The sequence below is a fragment of the Lentinus tigrinus genome (genome assembly GCF_003813185.1).
Source record: "Lentinus tigrinus ALCF2SS1-7 unplaced genomic scaffold L226scaffold_35, whole genome shotgun sequence".
NCBI classification, from domain to species: Eukaryota; Fungi; Basidiomycota; class Agaricomycetes; order Polyporales; family Polyporaceae; genus Lentinus; species Lentinus tigrinus.
Genome location: NW_027137944.1, coordinates 180,887 through 201,742, shown reverse-complemented (window position 1 = coordinate 201,742; position 20,856 = coordinate 180,887). Strand labels below are relative to the sequence as shown.

The following is a 20,856-nucleotide window of genomic DNA, read 5'->3' as shown; positions in this document are numbered from 1 at the left end:
ATCACCGTGCTCTCCGCGAGCGGGTTCTCTTTGCTCCTCAATGCTGCGCAGATGTCCCGTAGGGGCATCTTGCTTTGGTGCCACATCTTGTATGCACGCAGGTGCTGTGGGCGCGGCGGCCCGTTCTGAGTCTGAGTTGTGCTGAGCGTCGTGCTCGCACTGGAGCCAGGGCGACTCGCCCTTCCTTGGCTGGTCACGGTCGTAAACGGGGGCTCGAACTCGCTGGCGTAAGCGAGCCGACGTGCGAACGAATTTATCCTGGGGGCGGAAGAGCCGGTGGTGGAAGATGTCGACGCAGTCGCAGGGAGAGCGGATGATCCAGCTTGCGCGGTTGCACCGGCATCCGTTACAGGGACGCTGCCAGTCGCGACAACGGGAACAGTCGCCGTGGCTGCGGCAGCCACAGTGGCAGCTGTCTTCTTCTGGTACACCTCCCGCAAGTCGGTGGAGCACTCAGCCCAACTGATCTCCCTCTCGTTCTCCTTCGCTAGCGCCATGAGGGTCTTGTATACGACCAGCGCACAGTGCGCATCGTTCGCCGCATATGTGATCTGCGGCTGCGACAGCTTCGCCTCCCAGTCGCTCGTGCGCACTTTGCCTTTGTCGAGCGTCTTGTGAGTGTACCGCTCGACGACTTTGGCGAGAGCGACAATCGACCGGTTGAACGACTGCGAGAACGTTGGGTCCGCTTGTCGTGCGAGCGCGCCGAGCTCTACGAGTCCCGCGGGGAGGAGGCCGAAGTCGCGGAAGAGCTTCTGACCATCGTCTGAGGCATTGCGGGGTAAGTATGTGGGCCAGGTACAGAGCTGGGGATGCTTACTGCGGATGTTGGCACCGAGCTTGATGATGTCTTTGTTCTCGATAACCTCCTGTTTGCCCAGAGGGTGTAAGCACGCTATCAAACGCGACAAAAAGTGCCCTTCACCTTCACTTTCTGAGGAAATTCTGATCGAGATGTATCAGCACCTGAAAACACGTATAGGATGCAAGGACGTACTGCTCATTGCGCTGACTTGCACCAGCAGGATTATCTGCGAGTCACATATCTGCACCAGAGCCGTGCGCCGCTCCATCGGCGTCCGGCCACGGCGAAAGACGACAGGCCACTCGAGATCGAAGCCGAGTGGTCCTTTGAGGCATCCAACGAGGTCGTTCGCTTCTTCCTCGTGGCGAGTGTATACAACTGCCGGTGCAGGCGGATACTGCTTGAACGAGTACAGCGGCAGCCCCTCCTGCTCTGGTGGAACGGAAGCGTTCAGGCTGTTAGCATCGCCACTGGTTGTGACTACGGCAACCGCTGGCTGGTTCTCAATGTCGCTGATCGTCCGCTGGATGGGTAGGGGAGCGGTGGCCTTGGCTTTGCCCTTCGAGACGGCTCCGGTTGCGACAGCTCCGGAGGTTCCGAAAGTAAGGTCGGGTGACGAGGTCACGGCGCCCATGGAAAAGGTTGCGTAACTCCTGCTAGGATAGTAAGTCTTTGAGCAACATCTGAAAGCGAGACGCGCCTGTAGAACGCTGGCAGAGAAAGTACGTGCGAAGGCACTCATAGTGCAGGAACGGTGGCTCAGTGCAGAGGAGGTGGTGAGCATGAGCTCGCTCACTCATACATCACCTGCGGCAACTGAGCAAAGTGTCCGCGGCTTGAGTCAAAGCTTGCAGGTCAAGCTCCGGAAATGGAGCAGAACTGGCTTATTGCGGCTATAAATACGACCAACGTACGTGTTCGTGGTCGCGAGAGGGTTCTTGGTCGCTGCTAACGACACCTTGGAGGTTGAATCGGCGAGCCAGTTGGGTATCTCGGCGTCAAGTGCAGCGAGGATCTTCGACCTGGGTTTGCTCGACGATGCGATTGGCGGAGAGGTAGACCGTAGACGAGCCCTTGAAGGAGAACTCGGTGGGCTCAGGCGACAAAGCGTAGCCGAGAGCTTTGTCTCCTTTAGTGCATTCGTGACCATTGTTATCCGCCGGCGTGACTGGGACGTGAGATGTCCTGTTGTATGACTATGAGTATCCGAATTTCGCAGAGAGCAAGTAAGTAGAGCAATACCACTAGACACAGCAGTTTCCGTTGCAGGTCAGAGGAAGAAGAGAAGGCGGCGGTGGACGCGATAACGACGCGACGCGCCAGTTGAACATGTCACGTGATCGCGCGCTCCCACGGCCCGGGTTTATCCGACCAGTCTGGCACTTCAGTTCTCCTCTCTGCGGTCGCTATGTATTGGTCGACGGTCAGTTATCATACTGTACGTTACAGTCAGGCTCAGGTATAGGGAATCAGCGAGATCGTTTCAAATCTCGACAATATCATGGCGCGTATGCAGGCAACGACTCTTCGTCATCTTCTCTAGTATCTCCCTTCAGCAGCGCAGAATGTTGTTGAGAGCCCTCTGCAGGTACAGGCGGAAGCGGTCTCCTGGCGGACGTAGACACAACCATGCTGTTCCTCGAGATGGGCCTGATTCCAGGGATCATAGAAGTAGTATATGTCGCTGAGCTCTTGTGCGCGAAGAACTCCGATTGCCGAGGACTGTTGTTGAATGTGTTGATAGTCATTGGCGTGGACGGTGCGCTCATCATGCCTGCTTCCTCCCGAACGTCGCGTGTCTCCGCACTTTGACCGGTAGGATACTGTTCGGACGCTAGACATACTAGAGGTAAGACGATGTGAATCCGTGACGAGTAACGAGAGCATCTCACAGGCTTCGTCGGCGCTCAACAGATCTGTGGGTCTGCGCCTTCGTCCTTTACGTCCAGTGAAGAAGTACAACAACCCGATTCCGATGAGGAGGACGAAGGCTCCCGCAGCTACGCCCGCAACAATGGCCGCAGGGAAGGTCGATCTGGCACTAGCGCCATTGGGTACCGACGGTGTAACGAACGGACCGGGATATTGAGTGGAGGACACGTATGGAGAGCTGAGTACCGACGTTGAAGGTGCAGAGGGTGACGGAGACGCCACAGATGTCGCCTCCGGAGGAGACGTAGTGTTGTACTCAATCCAGTCGAGGCCGAATCCCTCGGTCTCTGGGTCGACGATGTCGATCCGGAGGGTATGTTTGCCGAATGGCAGCAAGTCGGATTGGAAGTACAGCTGGTGGAAGTGGTTCTCGACGTCGTTGGGGGGAGGGCTGTACGTAGTCCGCTGGACTGTGTCAGAGTCGATGGTGTATGAGGCTATAGTCGGGCTGTCGGCATCTGGTATAATAGACGAAAGATGGAAGCCGTAGACCGCGACGCGGGTGCCTGGCCAATAATCATGTCAGTCGAACGAAAATCGATGCAATCATGTCTTGGTCAGATAGAAACCTGCATACCTTCAAACTCAAAGAGGATGCTGTCGCTACTGTTCCATGCCCGAGCCCAAGAGCTGTTGTAGTAGTCGAGATTCGAAGCGACTTGACTCCATGTCCATGGTTGCTGCGCTGAAACGGTGTTCGAGTACTGAATAAGGTCCTTCCGCGAGTCGTCTACGATGACATCGCTGTCGGGAGTACTGGCTGTGGCGCGAACCATCTTGGGCGTCCAGACGCAATGGGCGGAGACCTGTGATAATCGAGTCAGCGTAGTTCACAGGTAGAATATCAGACCCTGACTTCGTATAGCCTTTCTGCTCATTCAGATCCGGGACCTGCTAGGTATGTTGCACCCAGACGCACCAGAGGAAAGGCAGAGGTGACACGCAGGTCTCTGCCCATACTAATAGACGGCAAAGTGAGCCCCGAGGCCTATGCGAGCGCATCAGAGCGTCAAATGAAGCGGCTTCTCCGCGCGTGAACTTGAAGACTGGGCGCCGTCCGAACACGTTATGAGTATCAGGTCGAGACTCACGGATGAGGGTATCAAAGCGCATCGTACTCACTGTCAAGTTTTTCGCAGCAAGCTCCCAATCCTCAGGAATAGGAGTAGCATGAAGCCCCGAGGTGGGATAGAAGAGATAGGGAACACCACAGTTGTCGGTACCGTCGGTCAGGGTCGCTCGGGTGGGCGCTGGCGCGACGGGATACAATCCCGGCCGCGGCAAGTGTGAGCGGTGGAAATGGTTTCTGTGCTACTACGCACATGGATGATGATGTCCACTCCCCTCTTCGATCATATATTTTATGTCCGAGGTTGTCTTAGTATCGAATCGTTTGCGGGCTTCTCGTAACAGTATCAAGTCGAACAGGAAGCGACATTCAAAGTGGTCTGCCCTCGCATGATATTCTTCATTCAGAAGACTGGCTACCTGAAGCGGGGGCGCGTGCGAGTAATCTTGGCGGGGCCCGAGTTCGACTGCCAGCGCAGGACCTAACGCTTCCGCCGGGTTGTACTGATCAATATCGGCAACGCGTCACGAATGTGTGGCACCCCGGGCCTGTCAATCAGAACAGAGACGCTGATGAGTTGAAGCTTTCAAAGCTGTCATACCATCTACAACGAACTCCCACCCGCATGAGTTTAGCTGTACATCTGGACAGCAAGACTGCATACCTCAGTAGACGGTATACTTGCCGGTCCGGGAAATCTGCCAACCGGACTTGGAGAGGAAAGCAACTTTCCGTCCGAGCGTGCCAATATCTCGTTTCATTTGTAGCGTTAACCCAAAGGATTGAAAAAGAGTGGTGAATAGGGAGGAACGACTCGAAGTTCAAACTGTGACGACGAGAACAGGACGAGAAAACCGCCGGGACTCTGGCTTGGCCACGTGCGTCTATGGGCAGCGCGGCCACGTGGCTCGTGTCGTCACTGCGCGTCGTCCTCACCAGAACATCTACAGAACATCATCTTCTGCATCGGAATGTCTTCGCTCTTATATCCTCAGGTTCCTGACCCCTCCTCAGACTCCGATTCAGACTCTCCATCAGAACCATTGTCCGAGTCGGACCTGGCATGGCAGTCTCTCCCGGCCTACATTCCCTGCCGGAGTGTCCGGAGGAGTCCCTACAAAGTTTTCTTGCGAAAACTCATCTCAGAACGCGAAGACGGAAACACTCAAGTCTTTCGCGGTGATCTGCACATTGCCACGGAATTGGGTTTGTCGGATGAGAAGCGGGATGTGGTCTGAAAAGTTGCCTACGGGGAACATCAGATCGACCTCTTGAAGAAGGAGGCAGATCTATACAGTAGCAAGCTCCTCGATATTCAGGACACCGTTGTCCCTGTGATGTACGGATGCTACGTTGGCATTACACAGGACGGGCACACCGGAGTCCTTGTCTTGCAGTACTGCGGTGTTCCGCTCACTGTCGAGTTGAAATATTACTCAGGCAATGTCAGGTATTTTGCTCATTCTTGTTATGTTTTGTGTTTTGCGTTTGAAGTGCTTACCCTAGTCTACATACTAGGTTCCAAGCTGTGAACGCGTTACTGGCGATTCACAAGGCCGGAGTGCAGCACAACGATTTCGTTGAACGGAACCTCGTCGTGGTCAAAGATGTCGACGGCGACCCATATGTCAGAGTGGTCGACTTCGGCCGGTCCTGCGAACACACTTGTCCCGAGGAGTTGGACGTGATCAAGCTGTACGATAGGGCACCCTGGAAGGGATCGTTCAAGTGCTACGAATTGTACGACGTTTGCACGGGGGCGGAGGTGTGGACTGATCGTGCGTTCTTCCATGTTCTTAGTGTCCGTGTGATCGCTCACGTATCTGACCTCCTAGGATGCGCGATCTATTTCTATCGTCCTATTCCTATCGAGTACGCAACCTCCGTGGACTCCATCCTTGCGTACGCTGGTTTCCCCCCGGGAGAGAGCGAGAGTAACGCTAGAAAAGTCGCTCAGGAGGCCATTAACGATATCAACTTGTGGTGGCGCAGAAGGAAGGCTCGGGACGCAAATCCTGCGTCTATTGACCTGGAAGACAACGATAGCAACAACAACACTAACAACGCCGACGACAACGATAATCACGACAACAACTTGAACCACAGCGACGATGACGGAGATGCCGAATGAGCTGTTCTCCCCGAGCTCATACCATCACTGCTTAGTATATGTCAATGCAAAGCCTCATCCTCCAGACGTTCCCTGCTTCGTGCTCTGCGCGAGGAGGGTGCAGCTTCCTCGCTCAAGACTCTGTCGATTGAGCAGGTGAAGGGGGGCAGCGTCCACGAGTGTCTGGTCTCTACACTCGAGGCTCTGGAATCGAAGGGGCTCCCGTCTCTGCGCAAGTTCGTATTCCGACGATCCCTTCAGATGGGCAGCGCGCGCCTTGATCCCCTTGTTTCTGAAGTAAGTATTGCTAGATGAGGGCGTTTAGGATCGTTCGGCGACTCCGACAAACTGCGGATCTTCTCCTGTGTCGCAGTACGAAAAGAGGTTCTTATATTTGACTTCAGGACACTCTGTTCGCCCCGCAGTCCCTTCTCCACCCATGCCAACCTATATATATATGCGAAGGGTGCGACACTACAGAATGCCAACAGGTGTCTCCGAGGGTATCCAAAACGAAGGTTGCTTTCGCATGGCGACCGACAAGGACCTAGGTCAAGGCGAATAGGCAGGAGGTAGCTCATCCGAACCATCACCAGCGGCGCCGTTCGTACATGCTTCACTCAAAAGCGGACCCTTCCCCGAGACTGAGTGAGAATGATCCTGCTCCGTAGAGCTGGTGCGTCCGTTTAGATCCGATAGCCTCGTTGCTATGGGCACTTCTCCAGCAGGCTGCGATGCAGACAGCATAGGCTGTCTTTCGGCCATGCTCGCAGAGAGCCCTGTGTCCGAAGAGTAGCGGGGACGGTGCGAGGAATCGGATTCCTCGTCCGCGTCTGCGTCATAGAGTATGGAAAAGGAGGGTGGTGGGGAGTCTGTTGCGGAGGGTACAGTAATGAATGAAGTGAGCATGAGCGACCGTGCCCCACCGAGTGACGTACATACCTTCTCGGTTATCTAGCCTACGAGCGTGCCCCTCGCTTCTTCTCTTGCGCCATAGTCTGTACAGCCCATACAGCAGCGCAATGATTACCACACCACCCACGACACATCCTATGATTATAGCTTTATTGGGCACTGAGGATCCTGACCGACTTGTCCCGGAGTCGGGGGCGGCGGTGGTAGACGAGAGACTGCCCGAAGAGGATGAAGTAGCGGACGTTGAACTGAGCGAGGTGCTCGAGGATGTGGTCGAATTGGAGTTGGCGGTGGTATTGTATTCTATCCAGTCCAGCTGAAGCATCCCGCCTTGGAGATAGGTGATATTGGCGTACAATGTATGGTCGCCGAATGACAGCGCGTCGGACTGGTAGAATCGGACGTGGTAGGTGCGGTCAAGCCCCTCTCTACTGGGCTCAAAGACGTAGATATTCCCGTCGTCGACCTGCCACCAGGTGGACGTGTTGTCCATCGTGGAGGTCACTCCGTATGCGGCTATCGCTGTCCCTGAGCGTTAGAAGACACGGCTCATCAGCGATGAGTCTCGAGACAGACAGCTCACTAGTCTGGTCGTAAGATCGTAAGACGTACCTTTGAACGGAAACTCCAGACGGCATCCCTGAGTGGAACAGGACGATAGCGTCCCACGGTAGTAGAAGTCCTCTCCGGTCAGTGAAGCGTGCGTCCACTTTCCGTCACCACCGGACGTGCTTGTGCCTGGAACATACTGGATCTTGTCGGTCTCAGAGTCATCGACAATCACATCGCTCAGGGGAGTATCTTCAGCCGCTCGAGGCATAGAGGGAAATTATCAGCAGGAGGGTTTGCGGGCAGTATGAAAAGTGGAGATAGGACGCAAGGGTACGTTGGGGGCACAGGGCATAGTGAGGGTGTGTACTCACTGCAATAAGCCGCTGATCGTTGCTCTGACTATATCACAGTCTTCGACCACATGCCGCGCCGCTCGAGCACTCTCGGAACGCGGGAACAGTCTCAGGCTTCATGTCCAGAAGCAACCTCATGAGGTAGCGCTCAGCGCCCACTCTCCTTTGGTTCCTGATGCTTGGGATCGGATCGATGACATGGAAGTGCACGATAAAATCATACATCCTGTACCACTGCTCAGGCTCGACTCCGCCAAAAGAATGCAGCCTGCGATAACTTGGATATGCCCGACGCACACATGAGTTCGCACAGCCAAGCGCCTTCAAGAGCTCAGGAAGAGCGGACGGCTAAGCGTCTTCCTCGTCATGTGCAGACGCGCTGGCTGCGATGGTTCCTGCTACCGACAGATACGTCTTCTTCTCGTCAGTGCTGATGACCGCATGCGGCCCATAAGGCGATATACGGCCATCCCCGACCGGCTGTGGCCTTGGACCAGCGTCAGGCTCTGGAGTAGGGGGAGGGGAGGAGGAAAAGAGAACCCGAGGGTCCCGAGTCTTGTTGGACGAGGAAGGGACGAGATCTGTACGTATCGCTCAGAAGGTGGTTTCAGAGAGTGGGCTTCGAGATACTCACCCTCGTGCTCTCCCGGGATCTCGTCATTAAGGTCAATACGCCTGTACGGCCCCCGCTTTCTCCAGAAATTATAGACGGTGTACGCCAGTGCGAGGAGAAACGCAACACCCCCTAGTGTGGAGAGGACGATGATTCCAGTCTTCTGACTCTCTAGGGATGTCTCTGGTTTCACGGTAGCTGTCGTCGCAGCCGGTGCTATGCTCTTCGTTGAGGACGCAGTAGGTTTCTGCGATGAAAGTGATGCGACCGATGAAGAGGAGAGCGTAGTGACCGATGTGAGCGTAAGAATTGGGGAGTACGTGGGGGTGACTAGCGATGACGACGCTAACGATGCAGAGGTAGCGGCGGTAGACGTAGTCTCGTACCGGATGTAGTCGAGCGAGTACCCAGCGTCATCCTCCGCATAACCGACGTAGATTTGTAGTGTATACTCGTCGTAGGGCATGTACCCAGAATCGAAGAAGAGCAGATGGTCACCTCCACGTGCACCGGACTTATGGGTGGTGTTCGATTGACCATTGATACTGTAGGATGACCAGATATGTACGTCTGCGACTTGGTCCGACTCGCTACCGTATACGGACACTCGCGTTCCTGTTGCGAGGTCAGCCTACGCCGGTTGATGCGGTTTGTGAAACATACCTTGAAACGTGAACAGGGCCATGGCACCAGACTGCAAGCAGTAGGAGATCGTTCTGTTTTCGAAAGGCGACAGGCTCCCATCCTCGGAAGTTATGTGTGTCCAGTTGTATGTATATCCATCGTCCAGGTTGGGTGCAGGATCAATGTAGCGAATGAGATCGAGGCTTGAGTCGTCCACAATGCGGGGTACAGGCATGGCATAAGGGATGTCGGGGAGGGGCAGGGGGCAGGGATTACAGGAGCGGATGTAGGAAGCGCGCGCGAGAAGAGCGAAGCAGGGTGGCGGGGGGGAGGAAAAGCGACTTATAGAGGGCTGGGTCGAGCTAGAGAACACGTTTCCCAGCCACATCAGATATGATCGACACTTGCCACGACGAACTGCACGCGCTTGAGACCATGCCATGTCACACAACCCGGTGCGGTTAACGTCAGTTCTGCCATCCGCCGCAACATAGTCGAAAGGGACATACCATGAACAAATCCAGAAGGTATTTGGGTACGGAAAGCTGGCCGTGTCTGCTCAGTAGGCAAATTGATACTCGGGCTGAGTTCCACACTATCAAGATCGAATTGTGTGCGCATGGGAAGGGGAGCCTGGCGCTCATACGACCAACAATTCTTGGGCGCAGATAGCCACGAGCAGTAAGCTGTATCGCGACTTCATGAGAAAGGCGATTTTTGAATGGAAGAAGGCGGAGAGTAGTCACCTCTATAAGCGATTTGTCGGTGACAATGTGTCAGAAACAGTGGAATAAAGACGGCGCGGAGACCAGTGTGAGACATCCTGTCATTACGGTGCATAGGCAGGTAGGTCATCAAACGAAGATGCGAGCGTCGTCTAGATTCCTCGGAGCTAAGATATCAGCGCCGCACTTCAGCGAGAGGGTTCCGCCTGGCGTAAGTTGACACTATTTCGGATCTTTGTTTGTGATGTCGCCAGGTAACAAGGCCAGCATAGACGAATGAAACAAATTGGGCCTTGATGAATACGTGGACTGTCGTTCTGTCACAGTTGCCGCGTCTGGCGAATCTCGTTGGGAATGCGCAGAGGAAGGGATGAAGCGTGAACGCTATGGGGTCACGGCTGTGGACAGGGTATAAGCACGTATGATCTCAGTGTTAGCAAGCAGGCTGACTATACAGGAGACACGAATGACTGGACGAACGCACAGGGTCGGCATCAACGTATCTTCGAAGGGGCAAGGCCTAGGGCCATTCTTCGAGAGAGGTCACAGCTAACAGACCTATTTGATCACTCTCTCGCATGCGTCTGGAATAAACAAGTGATCAGGACTCGTCTGTTTGTGGCATAGAAATTGGTGGAAGCACGGACGACCATAAGGCTCACGCTGGCGCGAACACGACATCATTCTGGACGACATGTCACGTCGTACAAAAGAAGATGCTTGTGCTCACCACATAACCATGTAGAAGGCTCGTCGTCCGTTCAATGTCCATGATGCAGTCACGATAGCGAGGCGAGTGAATTTTCTTAGAGCGACTTGCCACGAATTCTCCCAATACCTGCCACCATGCAAGTCAGAAAAAATTGAGACATACAAGCGCCATATGGCTCACATCTGCTGTACTCGCGCATGGAGCAACGACGGGCACTGACGGTAGCTTGCGCGGAACCGGAGACGCCTGGGGACGTTCACAAACTTTCGCGACCGTGTGATGTATGACTAAGCAACTGGTAGTCCGAGGCAAGTCCGAGGCGAAGGTCTGCACATTCCCACCATCTTCGTTAACAGTCCCTCGAGGGAGGAGCCCTGATCTTTTTACGGGATCCTTGGAATGAGTTACGTGGTTCTAATGGGTTCTAATCCGATTGATTCGCTGACATTCACTAATTCGACAGGCCACACGCGTCGGAAGGACGACCTGGGCGTGGCGGGGCCTGTACACGGATGGGAAGGGAAGTGTCAAATCGGTCGTCAAATGAAGGTCTATCAGACCCCAGCTGGGGGCTTTCCCGGAGTATATAGCATGCAAGCTTTTTGCCTCATGCTTCTCTCTTCTTGATTCCGCACCCTCTAAGGCCCTGCGACGCGACACCCCTGGCTCAACGACCTAAATTTTCGACATGAGCAAAGTGATCCCTGAAGACGCGCAACGACCCCCCGGAAACATCCCTCAGGTTGCCTTGTCATGGCTAGTCCGTGACGCGCCAGAGTACTTGGAGCGTAAAACACGCGCCCAGTTCGTCCCACCAACGGTCTCCATCAAGGACGTCCACGCTGCCGTCCCCCGACATCTCTTCCAGAAGAGCACCGCTAAGGGACTCTATTACATAGGGCGACACGTTGTCCTGAGCGTATTATTCTACGTCTTCGCTACAAGGATCGACCAGCTATCGTGGAAAGCCGCCGCCGCCCTCGGATGGTCCTCTTCTGGGAGAGCGCTTGTGTCTTGGGCGTTCTGGGCTCTCTACTGGTTCTGGCAGAGCGTGTCCTTTGCAGGGATGTGGGTCCTTGGTACGTGCAACTGTGTCGCACTTGGCTAAACCGCGAACTGACGCTAGCCTGTCAGGTCATGAGGTCAGGCGGGACCACCATTGGTTATCTCCTAACTGACTTGTATCCCTGAGCAGTGCGGTCACGATGCTGTATCCCCATACGCTTGGGTCAATATCATCTGCGGAATGGGCCTACACACGTTGGTTTTGACGCCGTACTTTGCTTGGCGTCTCACGCACCGTGCACACCATGTGAGTACGTCTATCTGGCTTCGTGCGATTCCCGCTGACTGTTTCGTTTCAGAAAGGGACGAATCACCTTGCTCGCGACGAGACCTACCACCCGATGTCGCGTTCGGACTTCAAGAAGTTGCCGGATGCGGCTCATGCCACAAAGATGGATTACAAGGAGATCCTCGAGGAGACGCCTCTGTACACGCTCTTCAAGATGGTCATTCGTCAGTTCCTGTAAGCGGACTGTCCAGTCGCTCGCGGCCACTTCCTCACGACTTTTACAGTGGTTTCCAGTTGTACTTGATGTACGTTGCGTCTGTCCATCTCGCCGCTCGAACATACTTAGTCGTCTTCGTCGCAGTCATAACCGAAAGGGCAACCCCAAGTACCCTCCTTGGACAAGCGTACGTCTCCCTAGGCGCAGCCGTTTATTCAGGCATTCTCACGTGCATGTAGCACTACAACCCGGACTCGAAGCTCTTCAAGCCGCAAGACAGTGAGTTCAGGATCCGACGGATGTAGCGGCGGTACTTACCTCAGTTACTAGGGAACGCTATCATCGTCTCGGACATCGCGATCGGTCTCATGCTTCTCTTCCTTGCCACGTGGTCGTACAAGACGAGCTTCCATAACGTCTGGAGCCTCTACTTCGTTCCGTGGCTCGTGAGTTCTTTCCCTCAGGTAATGGAGCCCTCAGCGCCTGATGCTCCGCTCATACAGTGGGCGCACAACTGGCTCGTCATGTTCACTTATCTGCAGCATAGCGATCCGACGGTTCCGTACTACCGCGAGGTGCGTCGCCATACCATTCCTATCCTGCGTTCCTATCCTGCGAACGTTGCTCTGACAGCTGTATAGAAATCGTGGACCTTCGCTCGCGGCGCTCTGGCTACCGTAGACCGACCTGTCTTTGGCTGGATTGGCTGGTTCTTTTGGCATGGAGTGCGTCGTGGGTTCATGCCTCCAGGGGTTCTCACGCGCTGACCAGGCCATCTACAGATTTCTAGCACACACGTCGCACACCACTTCTTTGTCTCGATCCCGTTCTGTAAGTGGCTTTGTGTCTTGCCTTGGTTGGCTTTATGAGAGGACGAGCAGGCATGCACAGATAACCTGCCCCAAGTCACCGAAGCCATCAAACCCGTCCTCGGCGAGTACTACTGTTACGACTCGACGGTGAGGCGCCTTCGCATGTTCGCATGATACCTCTGGCCCCTAGAGTACTCACGTTATGCCCTGTTAGCCGACCATGTATGCGCTATGGCGCTCGTTCACGCAGTGCACATTCATCGAGGACGAGGGTGACGTCGTGTTCTTCAAGAACCAGCATGGGGAGGCCGTGCGCGAGTACGTCGAGCCCGAGGCGGAGGAGAAGAAGGCGCGCGAGGGCGATGACGAGGCGTGGAAGCTGGCTGGGTTCTAGGGGCGCTTCAGACATTGTCGGGCTTCGAGATCCTCTCATTTTCCCGTCTGAAGTAGACCGTAGAGTTGCAGAAGTTGGCATTCTTGCACTCGCTCGAGGTGTTGAGATGCAGTTTTGTCTGTTGCACCGTAGCACCTACGAGTATTTATCATATTACCAGTGTGTATGTAGGTAGACCCTGGAGGAGCTCTGTAGTACGTATCGTATACCTGAGTCGGAGCAAGAAGACAGAAGATGAATGATGAATGGATAGTAAGGACTGGGCTCATGCCGACGCGCTTGCGGCGTTGGCCATGGTGTATAGCTTCTCCTTGTCGCCGCTCTCGTCGACGAGGGCACGGAGAAGTCCCTTCTCGTTCTTGAGCAGTTCAGAAGGCTTGCCGAACTCGACCTAGAACGGGCTGTCAGAACGTGCTCATGTCACTGCCGAAGAGAACTTACGATGCGTCCCGCGTCGAGGACCATCTGCATGGGGCGAGCAGGTTAGCAATGAGCTGTTCTTGTAGCATGATGAATTGGCCTGCGACACTCACAATTTTGTCCGAGTCCATGATCGTCTGCAGGCGGTGAGCGACAGTGAGGAGGGTCACGTCCTTCCCGAGCTCAGTCCGGAGCGACGTCTGGATGATGCTGTCCGTCTCGTAGTCGATGGCGGAGGTCGCTTCGTCCAGGATAAGCAGCTTGCTACGCCGCACAATCGCACGCGCAAGCGCAAGGATCTGCCTCTGTCCAACGGAAAGATTGGCACCGCCTCCTGCGATCTGGGAGTCGAGCGTGATCCGGGACTGGTCGTTCTCGTCTTGCACGCTGAAGAGTCCGGCTGAGCGAAGTGCGTCGTTCAAGACTGCGTCGTCGTGCTCGGAGAAGGGATCGAGGTTTTGGCGCAGGCTGCCACTGAGGAGCTCCGGCTATTGAGAACATGAACGTGAGCAAGCAATGGCGGGGACGTGGAAGCGAACGCACCACTTGCGGGATGATCGTGATGTTGGAGCGGAGGGCGTCGAGGTTGAGCTTATTGGTGGAAAGTCCGTCGTATCGGACGATGCCTTCGGTCAGGATGCAACGGAGCAGCGCCAGCGTGAGCGAACTCTATAACAGTGTCAGGATTGTTCGGTGTATGAAGGCATGAATACTCGCCTTTCCGCTGCCAGTACGACCAACTGATCCACACGAGGCCCTGTAAGCGCAATATCACTCAATCAGGAGGACAATCTACGTACCAATACCAACGCGTTCTCCGGAGGCGACAGTGAATGAGACGTTATGCAGGACCTTCGGCCCATCCTAGACACTTTCCTCAGCAGACCGACAGAAGACGTCCTTACAAGGAATTCTCACTTCAGAGTACCGAGCTGAGAGTTCGTCGACCTCTAGCTTCCCGCTTGCAGGCCAATAGGCGGGAGGTACGCCTTCAGGTGTGGGTTTGGGCTCTTGCTCAATGACGAGGTATTGCTGAATGCGCTCCAAGCTGCAGTGGTTCTATCAGACATCGTGTTTCTTCCATGCGCGTGTCGCCGATATTTACCTGTTACCAGAGATTTCGGTTTCATTGAACATACGGACCGCCTCCATAATGACACCGTTGAAAGCAGCTATTCGTACCGGTCAGTAGAGGTATCCTTTATATAGTGAGAGGACGCTTACCAGCCATTGCGAACGAAAAGCCAGTGTTGGAGGCACTCAACCGAGTGAAGTACGTCAAGTAGATGCCGAGACTGGCGGTGAAGAGGGCGCCAAGGGTATCGACACGGAACATGACCCAACTGTAGGGGTATCTCAGCGTGAGCATGAGCGGGAAACACACAGTACTGGACGCACCGGTTCAGAGTGTTGTGCGTGATTGCCACACGACTGTATCTATCAATGCGACGGTATGCCTCGGCTTTGAAGGCCTCCTGGACGCCATATGCGCGAATGGAGGCTATACGCAATGCTTATCATCAGCGGCCAATACTCAAGTAGTCTGAAACTAACTGATTCCGCTGATGGCAGCTCCAAAGTGACCGAGAACGGGCGCCTTGGCCGCGCTCATCTCGCGCTTGACACAGAGCTGAGCCTTCATATAGATGTTGCCGCAGACGACCCCTCCCAGGGCGACAAGGAGCGCTGGGAATATGAAGATGGGAGAGAAGACGATTACACCGAACATCTTGAGGATGAGGTACACCATGATCTCCACGAACGCTTCTAGGGCCCTGGAGAAGCGGTTGTCGACTTCGAGCATGTCAGTAAGGACATCTTTTAATTTAATGGGAATGACTCACGAGCCTGGATGTCCTCGGTGCAGCGGGTGATGATACGAGCAGTAGGCGTCTTATCGAGCCACCTAAACATGTCCGGTCGTTAGTAGGATGGCGCTAGCGTAATCGTGATGTTGCTTACCGCAAAGTCGTACCAAGAACCGAGACGACGAGCTTCTCATGTATGATCCTTGAAGCGCGGATGCTACCGAAAACATAGTAGAAAACGCAGAAGGCAGAAAAGACAGTGCCAAATCCAACGAGTGCGGTATACACGGTCAAGTAACTAGAAGCTGATGAGTCCCGATATGCACCCTCACAAAAGCGAAACACTTACTGGCTGGCAGCCACTTCACTGGGAGGGTGCACCTCGTACTGAGCAGCCCACACCCCCAAGTACCAGGTCTACGCAAGCCATCATCAGACCGGTCCTAGCGACTTCAACCGATAAGAACTCACCTGGATGTTAGAGATGAGGTGCTTCGCTGCGACACCGGATATATACACGATCCAGAAGAATAAAGGACGTCTAGATACGTTGGCAAGGAACAGTTTCACTACAAATAAACCTGGTTAGATACAGCCCAGTAATTCCATCCATAATACTCACCTGCATCCCATCCAACGTGTCCTTCCTTGAGCTCCTCGGCGACGACGAGCTTGCCGGCACCCTGCTCCGCTCCCGTGGCCTTGTCAGTCTCATCCGATGGATCGAGTTCTTGCTCAGTCTTTTCTAGCACCTGTTGCTCTTCTTCGACCTCTCTCAGGAGGTTCGAGTCCTTCGAGAGGGCGGAAGAGAGCGATCCCTGGCTGAGTATGCGACCGTCGGAGCCCATGTCTACGATGAAGTCTGCGACTGGGCTGACCATGGCAACGTTGTGGGTCTGACGGAGATATGAGCGTCGCGAGGCGATGGTATGTGTTAATGGAGGACTTACAACAAGAATTACAGTACGTCCGCGGATGAGGTCGCTCTTGAGACATTTCTCGACTATGTGGCGTGAAGTGTGAACGTCGAGCGCAGCCAATATCTATAGACGATTGTGAGCACAGTATGATAGAATACCAGAACTTCGAGCACCCACATCATCGAGGAGCACGATTTCTGCGCTAGAGTACACAGCCCGCGCCAGGGTGATACGGGCCTATAAGACGTCAGCTGAGGTTCGTGCGGCGGTACGCACTAGCGCAGGCTCACCTTCTGGCCGCCACTGGGTGCCAATCAGTACCCGGACAAGATAATAAGACTGAGCGTCAAAGCTTACCTCAGCGTGACCCCCTTCTCTCCGACTTCAGTCTGATCTCCCGCATCGAAGAGTTCAAGGTCGCGCCTCAGCGCACATTGATCGAGTACTGTCAAACTTAGTTAGTAGAACACACCGGAAATGTTGACACGATCGTCTTACCCTTGGTGTATCGGACCTCGTCGAACTGAGAACCGAAGACAATGTTGTTCTGTATAAGTGGTCAGTGCATATCCAAGATCAACTCTCAATGCATACCCTCACCTTGATGGTGTCATTCTGCACCCACGACTCCTGCGCAGCGTACGCTACACCGCCGTCCCTGGGAAGGTTCACGAACGAGTCAGGACCCTGCGGGATGTAGTGCATCTCCCCAAGCAGCGCCATCAACAGCGAAGTCTTGCCAGCCCCGGTCGGTCCAACAATGAGATTGATCTTCCCGTGATGGAAGAAGACCTCGTCTTCGATGTTAAGCGCGAAGGTCCGCCTCCGAGTGCCTCCTGGGGTGATGGGGACCGAGGCGGAGTCTGCAGCCCAGGTGAAGGATGCATGTCGTATCCCGATGGTGTCTTTATATTCATCAGGGACAGACGCGGTGAGAATCTCGGCAGCCTCGGGCTTGTCAGATTCGGTAAACTCGTCGATGAGCTCGGTCTGGAATATTTAACGATCAATAACAGTAACGCATGGAGAAATGTGGGCCAGCCTCACATTGTACAAGAAGTCTGAAATACGCTCCAGGGAGACATTCGCTTGAACAAGAAACGAGATGTCCCAGAACGTTGCCTGGATGTTCATACGCAACATGTCGAAGACTAAGGAATATATATAAATATTGTCACTCGCTATACGGTGATTGATATATACCTGCAATTGCAGAGAAGACCTTCGACGCTAGAGGCAATTGAGCACTCGAGAGTAAGGTGATCACAGAGAACATACCTGTCAACTCGCCCTTCATAAAAATCGCCTGAACATAACACAGATCAATGTCTGGGTCCTGTCGTGGAGACTTGGACAGAACGCACGTATGTGGAGAAGGTCGCCAGCATGATCAAAATTGGGATCAGGTAGCTGTACATCCGGTTAGTTCGTGCTCATCAATAGAAGATAATGGCCACGTACTTGCATAGGTCGTTCGCAAGATCGTACAAGCGGTTTTTCTTAACCGACACGAGCTCAAGCTCTCGCTTCTCGTTGAGCTGGGTCGCGATACGAGGCTCCCAGCCGAACAGCTTGATCATTCGGATGACATTCATCACTACACATTAGACGTGTCAATGCAATACTAACGATCTGACAAATGACTCGACTTACTCTCAGTTACCGTTTGTACACGAGAATCGGTCTGCAAGAGGGTGAGTAACAAGATTATTCGTGGTAGATACTGACTCACGCGCTCCATCTTCTCCCTCTGCGTACCTTGCAAGCGGGCAGTGATGAATCCAGGAACGGGGAGAGATAGAAGCATAATTGCTACCCCGACGAACGTGCTGAGGGGTGATAAAGTGCTCAATTGGGTAGGAACAGACACCTCGTAGTCGCGGTGCATACCTCCAACCCATGATCTGGTACAGGAAGATCATGCACAATACGATTTGGAATGGCGATTCGACAACTAAAATGTATATGTTGAGTCAACGAGAGCAACATGACGAAGGATCCAGGAAGACCACAACACATACGCGAATAGACAAAATGCATGCTCCATTTATCCAGACTGCTCAGATCGCTTGACACCAGGTTGTTGATGCGACCGACAATGTTCTTCTCCGCCTTCGGCCCTTCGGCGCCAGTCTTGGTAGTTTCGGACTCAGGCTGTGCTTTGCCCTTGCCCTTGCTCGATGTCAAGCTGGCAGGGGCGATGGTAGTGCTTGAAGTCGCAGATTGCTCCACTACAGTATCTCCATCTCCAGCGTTTGAAGCACGACTTTCGTCGTCGGCCTGGGACACGGTGTCGGGAGTAGAGATCGCAGTGTTCGCCGCACTGGAGCCTGTCCCTTCGCTGGTCCCTGCCTTCATGCGCACGCGGAGGGCGTGCTCAAACACTAGCTCGGTGATGATCGCTTGCATCCTGACATCCACCCTGGACTGCAAGCGAGCGTTCCTTCGGCCATCAATGCACAATTAGAACGGCCACAACGACGTACCATTGTGAATATGAACCATTGGTCGCAGATGGTCTGGAAGATACGCCCGAAGAAGAGGAGCGCTATCCAGAACCATGGTCGCACGGTCTCACCCTCACCGCCCGTCTCGAAGTACGTGAGCAGGTTGTTGATACTAATGGGAGCAGCGAACTGTCCGATGACCTGTGAATGGAGACGCTGTCAGACCTGCGTTAGAGCGGAGGCCGTAAGATGAACTGACCGCAGTGACTGACATGGAGGCTAAGGTAAGGAGCTCCAGCCCTGTCGCAGGAGATCCATTTAGCGTCGATGAAAGCAACGCGAACTCGCACGATCACTCACAGAACACCCGGATGAGCTTCAGTCCGACGTGGCGACGCGACTTGGAGATCAAGGGATCAAGGTGCTTCGAGGAAGTTACGCATGAGCTGGCAGGATCACCATCAGGGAAGAGCAAGGCTCACCGGGAAACTGCGACCTACAATGTTCTTCAGGTGGTCATAATCCGGCAGAGGGGGAAGCATGTCGAACGGGAGATGGCGCATGCTGTACGCGCGCCATATCACAGGCGCGATGAATGTGTACGTATTGAATGATAGGAAAGAGGCTGTCTGCTCCGGATTTGGTTCAAAGGGCTCCTGAGCATCAAGGTATCAATTAGACGCGATCGTCAGGATGGTATCGACAAACTGTACTGACCTTTGGGTTGACCGGGATGTACTTCTTGGGAATGACGATCGGTACAACAAATCCAGTAAGTGAGAGAAGGGTGATCTTAGCCCAGAGGAGCAGCCCTTCGCCCTTGTCTGCGGGGACAAGGTTCACTGTCGCCAGAGGCCAGACGTTGCGGTATAGGTAGATCGACCATAGCAGAAACAACAGCGACGAGGTGTGGATGTACGCTCGACTGCTGAGCGGCCCGAGTGAGAAAATCTGGAGAAAGCCTAGGACTGATAGATATGTCTGTGCGATATTGTCAGGTGAATTCGGGACACGAAGCATGGGAACGTACATAGACGACAATTTGCACCGCCTGCACCGTCCGAGATGCGCTTAGCGCGCGACGAACGATACTCATCTCGTCGTCCAACATGAACTGAGCTATGGAGATACCCAGTAGAGAGAGGATGCCCAGAAGTTGGACGATGCGATACGAAACGATAGCAAATCCCCCTATGGATTCGATCCTGCGCCGAATTGGCGAGGAAGAGGAGTCGACAGAGCCATCAGGCGTTTCGGACCCGGATGTCGCTGACAATTTACGCGCTCGAGACCAATCGCCAACCGCACTTGCCAGGAGCACAAGCACAGAGAACCCTGCACCGTATGCGGGGAAGATGAGGGAGTTCTGCCAAATTCTGCGAATCCGGGACGCGTAAGCCAACGCGTAAACCAGTGGAACGCACAACAGACTAGTACTTGCCCGTCTGAGACCGAAGATATGCCGAACGTATACGATGCAGTGAGTGGTACTTGAGATAATTCGGCGAAGGTATGCGTGGCGGACTCCATGGCGTCCAAACCGCAGGGGGCGTTCGCGGTTACGAGCCTGACCTCGGTGGTGGTACGCGTTCAACTTGCGTTGAGTTTAATACATAGATCTCGCGGCGGCTCCGGTTCCCTGATCAAATATAGTCAAGGTCTGACTCGTAGGCCAGAGAAAGCGCTGCATCACTTTGTGGCCGGTCGTGATGGATCGGAGATTGTTGTAAAGTACGGTTGAACTTGTCCTGAACAGTGAACTTGTCAGTACGCGAAGCGTGAGCCAGGCCGCAGGCGAAATGTTGGCTCATCATGCATCATGAGTCACTGATGGCTGAGTGCGTTCATCGCAAGTAAGTACGAGAAGATTGGACCCGAAATTAGTTCGTGAGATGATAGATCCGTCCGAATTTGACGAGGAGATAAGGAACATTACGGTGACCGGTCCTGAGATGCACGCAGATGGACCGATCTTGTCGGAATCATGAAGAGGGGTATGGCGGCCATGCCATCTAGGACCCAGGAGGAGAGGACAGGAGAAGAAGGAAGCCTGAGGAGAGCCTGATGGTATGAGATACTTAGGCGCGCGGCTAGTAACATCACGACCACGACGACTGCTGTATCCTCAGAGACT

General features: G+C 54.1%; 7 protein-coding genes across 7 annotated transcripts in view; 2 read left to right on the top strand and 5 right to left on the bottom strand.

The window, feature by feature from the left end:
• The window catches only part of L226DRAFT_538730 (ribonuclease H-like protein), a 21,711-nt gene extending 19,623 nt beyond the window's left edge, over positions 1 to 2,088 (bottom strand). The window contains exons 1-6 of the mRNA XM_067681554.1: positions 2,048 to 2,088; positions 1,720 to 1,990; positions 998 to 1,458; positions 926 to 945; positions 821 to 869; positions 1 to 766 (exon numbers count right to left, since the gene is read on the bottom strand). Coding sequence (XP_067531259.1) covers positions 1 to 766; positions 821 to 869; positions 926 to 945; positions 998 to 1,458; positions 1,720 to 1,955 — 1,532 coding nt within the window. The 5' untranslated portion in view covers positions 1,956 to 1,990; positions 2,048 to 2,088. The remainder of the gene's footprint in view (positions 767 to 820; positions 870 to 925; positions 946 to 997; positions 1,459 to 1,719; positions 1,991 to 2,047) is intronic.
• Positions 2,089 to 2,303: 215 nt separating this feature from the next.
• On the bottom strand, positions 2,304 to 2,947 carry L226DRAFT_538729 (uncharacterized protein; the record flags this gene model as incomplete). Its single annotated transcript, XM_067681553.1, is given in 4 exon segments — positions 2,304 to 2,607; positions 2,620 to 2,637; positions 2,652 to 2,654; positions 2,700 to 2,947. The coding sequence occupies 1 exon segment, from the start codon at positions 2,575 to 2,577 to the stop codon at positions 2,305 to 2,307; it is 273 nt and encodes a 90-aa protein (XP_067531258.1). The 5' UTR covers positions 2,578 to 2,607; positions 2,620 to 2,637; positions 2,652 to 2,654; positions 2,700 to 2,947.
• Positions 2,948 to 5,044: 2,097 nt separating this feature from the next.
• Positions 5,045 to 5,937, top strand: L226DRAFT_469873 (uncharacterized protein; the record flags this gene model as incomplete). The annotated part of the gene is made up of 3 exons (XM_067676258.1): positions 5,045 to 5,273; positions 5,333 to 5,625; positions 5,680 to 5,937. Coding segments are annotated over 3 exons (780 nt in total), but the record flags the coding sequence as incomplete, so codon positions are not given.
• A 1,043-nt stretch (positions 5,938 to 6,980) lies between these two features.
• L226DRAFT_574569 (uncharacterized protein) lies at positions 6,981 to 7,651 on the bottom strand (the record flags this gene model as incomplete). The annotated part of the gene is made up of 3 exons (XM_067685065.1): positions 6,981 to 7,134; positions 7,188 to 7,359; positions 7,444 to 7,651. 3 exons carry the CDS (start codon positions 7,649 to 7,651, stop codon positions 6,981 to 6,983), a joined length of 534 nt encoding a protein of 177 aa, XP_067531256.1.
• A 433-nt stretch (positions 7,652 to 8,084) lies between these two features.
• On the bottom strand, positions 8,085 to 9,208 carry L226DRAFT_574568 (uncharacterized protein; the record flags this gene model as incomplete). The annotated part of the gene is made up of 3 exons (XM_067685064.1): positions 8,085 to 8,317; positions 8,371 to 8,964; positions 9,013 to 9,208. 3 exons carry the CDS (start codon positions 9,206 to 9,208, stop codon positions 8,085 to 8,087), a joined length of 1,023 nt encoding a protein of 340 aa, XP_067531255.1.
• Positions 9,209 to 10,754: 1,546 nt separating this feature from the next.
• Positions 10,755 to 13,385, top strand: L226DRAFT_538726 (uncharacterized protein). The gene is made up of 14 exons (XM_067681552.1): positions 10,755 to 10,813; positions 10,874 to 11,489; positions 11,545 to 11,552; positions 11,606 to 11,722; positions 11,775 to 11,938; positions 11,989 to 12,009; positions 12,066 to 12,108; positions 12,161 to 12,200; positions 12,252 to 12,367; positions 12,425 to 12,496; positions 12,563 to 12,646; positions 12,704 to 12,752; positions 12,813 to 12,880; positions 12,948 to 13,385. Exons 2-14 carry the CDS (start codon positions 11,099 to 11,101, stop codon positions 13,125 to 13,127), a joined length of 1,353 nt encoding a protein of 450 aa, XP_067531254.1. The 5' UTR covers positions 10,755 to 10,813; positions 10,874 to 11,098; the 3' UTR covers positions 13,128 to 13,385.
• On the bottom strand, positions 13,246 to 20,744 carry L226DRAFT_492698 (P-loop containing nucleoside triphosphate hydrolase protein). Its single transcript, XM_067677399.1, has 39 exons — positions 20,416 to 20,744; positions 20,164 to 20,361; positions 19,753 to 20,098; positions 19,440 to 19,703; positions 19,205 to 19,378; positions 19,083 to 19,146; positions 18,982 to 19,022; positions 18,762 to 18,923; positions 18,297 to 18,702; positions 18,166 to 18,229; positions 18,008 to 18,104; positions 17,929 to 17,959; positions 17,737 to 17,872; positions 17,640 to 17,685; positions 17,554 to 17,581; positions 17,479 to 17,505; positions 17,323 to 17,426; positions 16,876 to 17,265; positions 16,774 to 16,822; positions 16,633 to 16,720; positions 16,566 to 16,578; positions 16,453 to 16,512; positions 16,306 to 16,398; positions 15,978 to 16,251; positions 15,827 to 15,924; positions 15,705 to 15,772; positions 15,510 to 15,653; positions 15,392 to 15,453; positions 15,102 to 15,341; positions 14,946 to 15,048; positions 14,772 to 14,890; positions 14,653 to 14,719; positions 14,466 to 14,595; positions 14,348 to 14,411; positions 14,265 to 14,287; positions 14,091 to 14,216; positions 13,661 to 14,035; positions 13,569 to 13,592; positions 13,246 to 13,518 (listed from the first exon to the last, which is right to left on the bottom strand). The coding sequence occupies exons 2-39, from the start codon at positions 20,250 to 20,252 to the stop codon at positions 13,393 to 13,395; spliced, it is 4,815 nt and encodes a 1,604-aa protein (XP_067531253.1). The 5' UTR covers positions 20,253 to 20,361; positions 20,416 to 20,744; the 3' UTR covers positions 13,246 to 13,392.
• Positions 20,745 to 20,856: the final 112 nt, after the last annotated feature.